The sequence below is a fragment of the Ciona intestinalis genome, chromosome 10 (assembly GCF_000224145.3).
Source record: "Ciona intestinalis chromosome 10, KH, whole genome shotgun sequence".
NCBI classification, from domain to species: domain Eukaryota; kingdom Metazoa; phylum Chordata; class Ascidiacea; order Phlebobranchia; family Cionidae; genus Ciona; species Ciona intestinalis.
The window spans coordinates 557,812-568,479 of record NC_020175.2 but is presented as its reverse complement, the minus strand read 5'-3'; the positions used below and the strand labels follow the sequence as shown (position 1 = coordinate 568,479).

The following is a 10,668-nucleotide window of genomic DNA, read 5'->3' as shown; positions in this document are numbered from 1 at the left end:
TCTACTTAAAACTTTTCTTATAATTACATCTCAATATGATTTAATTAAATGTAAACCAATAGTAGTTTTATACCATATTTTCTGCTAACGGTACAGAGTGTCTGGTGACATAATGTGCTACTTATCAATGAAAATTCTGGTATATAAGAAGACACCTATGTTATAACGGACAGTGAGCATGAAGTGTATGATAAAACGTGTGTTTGGTGTACAAGAATTAAATATAAATATGTTTTAACTCTACACACGGTTGTTTTGTCGATATCCTATTTTTCGTTTAAAATATTTCTAAATTTCCGCTACCGTAATCGTGGAGACTCAAGTAAAAATATTATAAGAGGACAACCATGTTAAAGCTTAATCCAACACAATAACCATCCTGTTTTTTAAACATTTAGTTTGTTCTGTTGGTCGGAGGTTTGAAGATCATTGTTACAAAATAGAAAAGGACGGACATACTTATCAAGATGCGGCAAATATTTGCAAAGCTAACGGTGGAATACTTGCAGCCGTGAAGACACAAAGTCAGCAGGACTTTATCAGGGTATGGCTAGTTTGTGGTGAATTATTATAAAACATACGTTGCTTAATTCTGACTAAAATACACAAATGCTTCGTCCCAGTGGTTCTTTATGGATTGTCTAAATTATCAGTCATACATTAGCAGGAAAAATAAAAGAATCCAAAAAGAATTAATTACCACCAACATACTTGTTAACTCTTAGCAGGCACAGGGTGTATGAAACAGAACTGTGTAGTAACGACAGTGGTTGCCCCGCTAGGATATAAAAGTGTCATGTATTAATTTATTCCACTTACTCCAATCACAGGACTTAGTAAGTGGAGAAGGCAACAGGTGGACTTTGTTCTGGATTGGAATCGACGATCTTGCAAGAGAAGGACAGTTTGTTTACAGGTTAGTTTCTAGTGGTTGAAATATCCGATTTGCTTCATGACAGATCATCTGTGTCTTATTTGTTCATGATACGGTTAAACTTGCGGCGTTTTGTTATTTTATTATAAAAATTGAAAAAAGTGTTTGTAAAAATACTAAAATAGACAAACAATATAGAACTGTTGGTTAGATGGGACACCGGTATTACATTATATCCAAATATCCTAAAGGTGTTTTAAACAAAATAACAACAGTGTATGGGACATGGGAGTCGTAGGGATACGGTTTTATAATTCTTTGAATGCTCTTTGTTCACTATTAATTCGGGTGTAAAAATAGAATCAAAAGCCGTCCCATCTTCCCCACCCTACTATAGGTTTTTATGACGTAATCCTCTTTTGGTATTACGTTTTACTTATACCCCTTCCCATTGGTTGCAGTGACGGCACGCCCCTCGCAATAAACGATGCAGTATTTGGTGCATGGGCTCCTGGTGAACCGAATGATGCACTTGGAGACGAAGATTGTGTGAATATTGAATACGCGTCAAAGAATCGACTTTGGAATGATGTGCCTTGTAACAGAGACTTATGGTTTATATGCCAGTACCCTGCCTCGCTTTAAAGAACTTTGAAGATGTTTTTATGTGTCATTGGTATTGAACGCTAACTTTGGTTTACAGGTTTCAGTTTTTACCCTTTCTACTCTTTAATGAGGGTGATGTCTCCAGTGAGGCGCGCATAAGGATTCAAGATAGAAGTCTTATTTTTAATTAGATATTACCCTGCTTGTATCTTCAACCAGTATTAATTTCATGGGGTGATAGTTCTACAACAGCAACTGACTATTAGTTTGTTACATCCATTCCAAATACTTCCAAATATAGTAATTTTGCTGCTCGAACAGCAATGTATTTCACTAAAGATGTACCACAACACACAATCTGTGGTAACAAAAACCTACCATGATCTATTCTCTATGAGTGAGACATGGTTTTAATCTATTTGGACGAGGCCATACGGCGAGGCACACCATGTGCCATGGATTTAGGCCAGAATTGGCTCATTACCCCAACACCTATATATGTTATGTAAATGTATAATTGCCAAATCCGAATCAAAGTTTGAAAATCACTCACTTACTCCTGCCTTGTTGATCACTGTACATATATGATTGTATTTTGTAAATTAATGTTCATGCCTTGCAGTAGAATCGGTGTTTCGTATAATCAGCATAACATCTCATTTTTAAACCTCAAATGTTATGTCAGTATTAATTACACTACCTGAAGTCAAATCTGCTACACGGAATACAGTGCATTGTATGGATACCTTATGTTACAGTTTTACGTTTATACAAGATTATCCCGCGCCGTGGATGGTATTTTTTACAAAATAGGTTCACGGTTGGGAACGTTTTTGTGGGTTTTTTATGACATTGGACACACTTAATGATCATTGCGCCAACCCAGTGGTCAGTAATGAATATCAGTCCCACAAAAGAATAATTTTTGACAAAGTCAGGCACGTGATATCTTGTAAGCGGGCACGAGGTGTATGAAACAGAACACCCGTGTTACAACAACTTTCGTTGCTCCGCCACGCTAGAGAAAAAACTAAAAATCATTCGGCCAAGAAAGCCTTTTGTTGGCTGCCGCAAGAATAAAGACGATTATACCAACATCGCAGCATTCCGAGACTATATAGGTGATAGCAACAGCGTAACGTATAACAAAACCAACTTATATCTGTTAGCAAACAGCTCAACAACAGCATTGATAGCGTTTGTTAGTTAATTCAATGTTTAATGCAAGCCTGCGTTGCGTCATACCAGCTTTATAGTTGTTTTGATCTACAGTTGTTTCTCGTGACCAATATTATCAGCGTTAAGCTACGGTGACTTAGAACACATGATTGTAATTTGCGTTCTCACATGAAAGGATTAGGTTTATTGTTCCCTTTGTATTCTATATATATATGTATATATAAGCACAACGCTTTCAGTGCCGTACCGTGTTATGTAATTGGTTTACACATAGTGGGACTGTAAGAATAGGGTAGGATTCGCATAAAAGGCATATTTCTACATTATGGCGTCACCGGATCTAACTGCTTGAGGAAAACCTATAAACTTTACGAAGTTTAACTTTCATTATAATTCTATTTGCCATAAGCAAACACCTGGTGTCTTGGAAGGGCATTGAGACGATGAGACGGTATTCACAATTGGCCCGTAAAGCAAAGTAAACGCGGTTTTAGGTTATCTGATAAATGCCTTCATAAACAACCGTAACAAAGTTCTTGGTGAGGGTTCTCATGCAGACGAGGCACCGGCAGCGCCTTAGTGATAATTAGGCGCGAGAATTTTGCTTGGTTCGCGCAATACTTGCTCAAAGCGACTTTGGTGAATTAGTGAACAGTAGCATGGTTTAGTTTAGTTGTAGTTGCTTAGAAAGAGGTGGTATAGTTTGCGTTATAGTGTCAAAAAATCAGCATTTAGACGTATAACGGCTATATACCATCATTATAGCATGTGTCTATATTTTATAAATTGTTGTATATTTGTATCACTGTGACAGATTTTATACTAGTTATGTTAACAGCTATACATTTACGCTTTTATATTTATAACTTTTACTTATTTTGTTCCACTGCTAGATTAATTAAATTACAGTTTTGTTACACATTGGTATCAATATGGGCTGTTGTTCTGGAATCATTAAGTACCTGCTGTTTCTGTTTAACGTCCTCTTCTGGGTGAGTATATAGTATAAATATGTTAGATACTGTATATTACTGTGGGGTAAGATGGGACACCATTAGTACATACTACTTCACTATTTTGACCTTGTTTTAAACAATTAACGACGGTCTATATGGGAGGCGTGGGGATACGGTTTTATAATTCTTGGAATGTTCTTTGTTTACTACTAAATGGAACGAAAAAACCTAGTGAAAAGGTGTCCCATCTTCCCCCATCCTACTGTGTGAGTGCTGAGCTGCAACGCTTTATCTGATACTTTTATTCAAGTAATTTTACCTGCAGTGTGTGTGTCGACTGTCGTGTTGTTGGTAATTCCCTTCTCATTGTTGTTGAATTTATTAACCTGATCTTCTATGTGAAGAGATAAATACAAAATATGTTGTGGTATGATTGCGCAACAGTATTATATATAGTAGGGTGTGGACGTTTGATAGTAAACAAAGAACACATACAAAGAGTTATAAAACCGTATCCCTACGACTTCTGTAGATCGTTGTTAATTGTTGAAAACACGATCAGGATGTTTATTATGTGCTAAAGGTGTCCCATCTTTCCCCGCCCTACTATACATGTTGACTATGTGCGTAACGCCACGTTCTTTTATCAATATTAGCTATAGATTATAAGCAATGTTGATATTCTGTCTAGTCTGCTTCCAAGATTGGGTGCCAACTTGTTACGAGGTGCTGATAAGTTTGATTAATTTAATCTTAATTTGCTTTTGTGTTAGAATAGAATATGTCTAGCGCCTTGGTTCACTTGCTAGCGTGATGCGTGCTGCCTCTAGCCTGTATAATGGGCTTAAGGTACACGCTGCTATAGACCATTGTGGATGCATGCATTCTTAATACACAACAAAGACACCGAACGTCAATTGTCCCAACCCAGTTATTATTTATGGGTTGTCAAGATTGTCACATTACAAAAAAATAAAAAAGCATATAATTCTCAAAGTTACGTACGTGGTAACTCCTAACTCGTGTCATAAGCGCGCACGGGTTGCATAAAACAGATTATAAAATACCCACATTCATTTATATAGGCCTACTTGTTCTAATTTATAAACATATATATAAATCAGCTATTTTTAAACGACATTCGTATGTCCCTTAACTGTATTAAAAAAATAAGTATTATAAAAATAAAGGTATTATACGTGTCGTTTCAATATTCTAATCCCATATCCACATTCAGATTGCAGGTGGTGCAGTTCTTGGCATTGGTATTTACTTGTTAGTAGCAAACAATGTTCAAGCTGTTGTACAAGTCGCTGGTATCCAGTTTTACTACGCAGGTAAGCGTCTATAAAATATACAAGATTTTACGAGACTATATAAAACTTCCTTTAAAACTTATCCACTGAAACGTGGTAACATGCACAGTACTGTAGGGTGACATAAATATATCGTTGGTTGTGTTAGCAAATAAAAACCTAAAATCCTTATCGTATTTTTAATACCATATTGAAATAAAAAATAATCCACATTTTTATCAGTTTAAACACTTTGGCACGGCGTATGACCTGGTATATAATTCATAACCCATTAGCCCTAACAGTACGAACGTTTAAAAAAACATGGCACAACAAATCAACTACATCTACAACCATACAATGACTACTATGTAAATGTATGATGACGTCATCAAGTCTATTTCTTATTGCCATTATTTAAAATTAATATCAAATCACATGAACCATATTTGAAAATCTTTTTTTTTACCAGGATGTTACGTTCTTATCTCTGTGGGTTGTGTTATGTTCGTGGTCGGTTTCTTTGGATGTTGTGGAGCTATTAAGGAAAACAAATGTCTTCTCGGCACGGTAAGATTATAATCTTGATTTCGTTATATTTGTTAGTTCTTTATTTTGTTTGGGTGTAGGTAACGGCTTTTATCCAAAAGTTCAATAAGTGTACTTCAGTTTTCTGAACATGTGATATCCTTTCTATTCTATATGTTTCGTACTTCGTTTTTACACATTACATAAAAACACATGACATAAAGACTGTCGTTTTATACAGTTATTGTTCGTCTTTCCGTTTTGTTTCCCTCGTATACTCCGGCCCTCGTATACTAGAAGAGATCGAATATATTTACTATCATTATACTATTATGTCGTTGCTCAGTAATAAAACATTGTAAAATTCTCATTTTTTTGCGTTTAGTCAATTTACAGATCCATTGTACACTGAGTTAACCATTTTTATTAGGTTTATTAAACGTTAAATAACCCATATAACATAACCTTTTATTATTTTTCAGTATTTTACTTGCTTGCTGATCATTTTCCTCGCTCAAGTCGGTATTGGCATATGGGCTCTCGTGTCGCAATCATCGGTAAGTTTAATGTAAAGTAAAACCAACTCAATACGTATACAATAGGGATGGAGACAATTGGACAACCTTGTGTATTCTCGTCCTATTTGGTAAATATAAAACCGCATTCGACGACCCCTGGGCCGTTGGTTGTTGTTTAAAACACGATAAGAATACTTGAGAGTATATGGGCTTAAAATGTCATTCTTTAACTTACTATAGTAGGGTGGGAAAGATGGAACACCTTTTCGTTCCATTTTCTCATCTCAGTTGGTAGTAAACAAAGAACATTCAAAGAATTATAAAACTGTATCCTCACGACTCCCATAGACCGTTGTTAATTGTTTAAAATACGATCAGGATATTTAGATATTATGTGCTAAAGGTGTCCCATCTTCTCCTACCCTACTATATATAAAATTGTACTTAAGTAGGACGTAACAACAAATACAAAATCGTTATATAGTAAGGTGGGGTAAATTGGGACACAGAGTATTTTGAAAAACTTTTTTACGAGCTCCCGTTTGATGACAAACAAATAAAATTGTAACAGAATTATTCTAAACAAAAGACCTATAAACCGCGCACTAAATCCAATTCCTTTTATTAAATATTATAAATCGTACAAAATATGGGAGAATATGTGCGAAAGTGTTCCAAACTCTTCTACCCTTATATACCAGTTTAACAGTTTTAACTATTATCGGGGCTAGACGTATTAAGGCGTTGCTTAATTTATTCGTTTATATATGCACTTTGCTCTTTATACAGAGATGTATGGCTTATATTAGCACAACGTTGTTAGCTAGTTAACGCCCAGTATTGTTAGTTGCTTTGTTTGCATTGACTCATCAACACATCGACATTACTTTGTGTAAGGTTAACTTTAATCTAATTAAATCAAAATAAAACCATTTAACTAAACTGATCTTATTCTTCGCAATTTATTGTTGTCAAGGTCGCAACCGACACATAAACGCTGTTATTAAGTGTTTAACCACTGCGCACTGTAATAATACAATATAGATTATGGACTATAACCCTAAAACACAGTGACCCTTTACCCACAACTGGGCGACAATCCATAAGGCTAAGTTGCCTATATATATATATATATAAATATATATAAACGATGGCTTTGTCGTACTGTGGAGTAAGATAAATACTGTTATCACCATAATATCCCGCATTTCTTATAATCATGTTTTTAACAAATAATAATGATCTTTTAGACTAGGGGGTATACCGTTAATTTTGTAAATGTTCGTGGTTTACTATTAAATGAGACGGTAAAACAGAATAAATACCTGAACCATCTCTCCAAATGCATATTTTTACACCTTTCATTTGTTGTTATTGTTAATCAATAAGTCATTGAACGTAGAGAGCAGCACAACCCAACAACCATTATATTTCAGATTGAAACCGAAATTAAGAAAGGCTTGAACTCCACATTACCACTGGACTACAGCAAAAGTGACGCTTATGCCAACACCGTTGTTGCTGTTCAACAGAGCGTAAGTGTTTTGTTCGGGATTAATGAGCCATTTGTAATTAGAGGGTAATGGGACAACTATGGTCGAAACCCTAGCTCGACTACTCTGGTACCTACAGGGCCGTCCGGAACCGTGACAAAGTGGTTTGCCTTTTTTTCTTAGTCCAGAGATACGGGTTAAGGCTCATCAGCGTATTAAAATATTTAAAAATATACAATTTAAAAAATAATCACATACAGGGCGCGTAAGCAGCTAAGAGGTGTATGAAATAAACGCTCGTGTTATAAAGACTGTCACCATGCAAGGACGCATACATTCATTCTTCATTTCCGCTAGTTTGCCGATGATATCAAACTTAATACATTTTTTTGCTTCAGTTCAAATGTTGTGGATTGGTCACCGGTTGTACGGATTGGATTGGAGGAAACACCACCGGTTGTTCGTGCACCCCTGTTATCACCAACAGCACTGTGTGTGCAGTGCCATCTAGCGGAACTTGTATAAATGGTGACACGCCGGGAGGTGCTATCTACACCTCGGTAAGTTATTTAACTTAAATATTATAACTGTGTAATTGGACTGCATCCACATAGTTGTCATTGTATTATTTTATCGCAATAATAATAACAATGAATAATAATGTTATGTTTAACACGTATCGACATTTCCTACGCGTTTTTCCGTTTGGCTGGAAAGTATGTTTTCATATCTAATTAGTCAAATATTTGTTTTAAACGTTGTTTTGTCCACTGTCGTAATACCTGTTTTAATGTAAGTGCCCATCTCTTAAAATCCGACTATCTTGTTACTAAATGTACAGGAAATGTTATTTCTTCTCATGCTTACTGTCGTGTATTCTTAAAACCCAAGCTTTTCATGCGTGAAAGTGGTATTATTACAAACAACACCAAACAAACATATTGTACTTATACACATCGTGCTATATAACATCTTAATTGAATCTACAAACTTAACATTTGTCACCACATATACAGTAGGGTGGCGGAAGATGGGACACTTTTTACTCTATTTTCTCTTCCTATCAGGTAGTAAACAAAGAGCATTCAAAGAATTATAAATCCGTATCCTCACGACTTCCCTAGACCATTGAAATTTAAATGTTATGTGCTAAAATTGTCCCGATTCTCCCCACTCTACTATACTATATCTAAATGTACTTACTTCTGCCACTATTCATAGGATTGTTACGATGCCATTATAAAGTTCATCAACGACAACATATACTTGATAGCAGGGATTGGGCTTGGCATTGGTTTGGCTGAGGTAAGTGTGATTTTTGGACGTATTTGTGTTACTGGAAAACTAGAGGTTACAACACATTTATATATCAGAACACACAGGCAATTAATGTACATTGTACTTTCGTTTTCTGGTACTATTTTCTTCTATATATAAAATTTATACGGTTGGAGAAACCATCGGTGCTTGAGATGTATAAGATACAGATGGCATTATTTCACCTATCGCTTGACAAACTATTAACTGTTATATTGCTGTTTATTTTGTACTTTATTGGTTTAGCCCTAGTGTGATTTTTATTTTGCTTGTAAATTCGTCACAGTTAAAATCGTATAGGTATACCACGAAATACTGCACGTTTTAGAGTTTTTTTTTTAATTTAAGCGAGCGGTTTGCCCAGAAAATACACGTATTTTTCTGTGTAATATAGCTATATAACGTTGAACATGAACAAAACATTAATCGAACTGTAACTGGGAAAGCTGTTCGTTATTGTGCCCGCCCTCGTAAATGAGTAACGGCATTTCAGTAAACAAGGCTGTTACATATTAACTCTTGTGTAAATACAAAATACGTAATATGGCAATGTTTAATACGAGCGTCTAGGTTTATTTCCACCAGTATTTCTGTAAATTTTCAGTAAATTTGGAATCCATTATTAATTCTTCAAAGGTTTCATCCAACATTTTAGATCTTTAATATAGGTTTAAAAATATATATTCGGGTTACGTATTTTACTTAATGTTATAACTTTGTGCTTTGGGGTTACATCCGGTGGTATTAAGAAACGCTGATAGCAATGGATGTACATGATAGCGAACTTAAATATTTCAGTTCGCTATGATGTATATCTTTATATAAGTTAAAAAACACACTATTTATGTTGTGCATAATAAATATCACCAATCTATACTGTTTAAAATATTCAATTTGTCCAACATTTTGCGAACGTTTGTTACCAAGTTAAACCCATGTAAAAACCAGTGATACTGTATGTTGGGGTAAGACGGGGCTTTTTAAAATCTCGGCGCCCATTTTGACAATATAGGCGAACTCACTCAACGAACAGAAAATAACAAGACAAGATTACGTCACACTCTTAATGAACAGTCTATACTTAGATGTCGGGGAACACTAGATGAAAGGTGCACGCGAAAAATGTTTAAAGTTTTTCATTTTATTCATTGCAGATATTCGGGATGATATTCGCCTTGGTAATGTGTAGGTCGGAAAAAAGCGGTTACGAAACATATTAAGAGATGGAAGCTACCAAATGAATGAACATTTAGTTCACAATGGTGGCAAAAAAAACTACATTTGCACATCACCAGCTATATATATATAATGTACCACCTAACATATACGAAGCAATCTTATATTTCAGTGCCTTTTAATTCGGCCAAGTAATCATGTTCATAATTTTTAATTATCATCAATTTATTACAACATTTTACTCCTCGAAAATTTGTTCTTGTTCACTAAAGGTACAGCAGTTATAATTAAAGTCGTCAGCAAAGTTAAACAACAAAGTCAACACAGCCAAATGTTTTATATATTTGCACAGTTTTGAACGTTAAACTTTAGCGCAAATGCACTTCAGTTAAAGTTGCGAAATCGTTTTATAAATATGTGCTTAAAACAAAACACACCTTATATACATGCGGGTCATGAGTTTGGTGATTACTTCATATATTCACCAAACTACACGGTTGAAACGTAATTTATCTAAGTTACATTTCTCTTTACGCATTAATGACTTATGAGCTAACGTGATGCGTCACCGGACGTTTACGTGATAAACTTCGTGTGTGTGTGGATTCTCTGGAAAAGTCGTAATCTATTTTTATCTTGTGTTTGCACTCACGTGAGTGTTAAAGTTTGGCTCACGTGATGTGAGCTTATTTATTAACCGCAATAAAAGGCCGACACAGCGGTAAA

At 35.2% G+C, this 10,668-nt stretch overlaps 1 protein-coding gene and 1 long non-coding RNA gene across 2 annotated transcripts; both read left to right on the top strand.

The window, feature by feature from the left end:
* The first annotated feature begins 370 nt into the window (after positions 1 to 370).
* Positions 371 to 2,230, top strand: LOC108949857. Its single transcript, XR_001974936.2, has 3 exons — positions 371 to 544; positions 831 to 916; positions 1,336 to 2,230. It is a non-coding gene; the product is annotated as an uncharacterized LOC108949857 (long non-coding RNA).
* A 1,299-nt stretch (positions 2,231 to 3,529) lies between these two features.
* LOC100177608 (CD81 antigen-like) lies at positions 3,530 to 10,194 on the top strand. The gene is made up of 8 exons (XM_002123505.4): positions 3,530 to 3,651; positions 4,853 to 4,952; positions 5,383 to 5,480; positions 5,921 to 5,995; positions 7,393 to 7,491; positions 7,848 to 8,009; positions 8,671 to 8,754; positions 9,921 to 10,194. Exons 1-8 carry the CDS (start codon positions 3,592 to 3,594, stop codon positions 9,984 to 9,986), a joined length of 744 nt encoding a protein of 247 aa, XP_002123541.1. The 5' UTR covers positions 3,530 to 3,591; the 3' UTR covers positions 9,987 to 10,194.
* Positions 10,195 to 10,668: the final 474 nt, after the last annotated feature.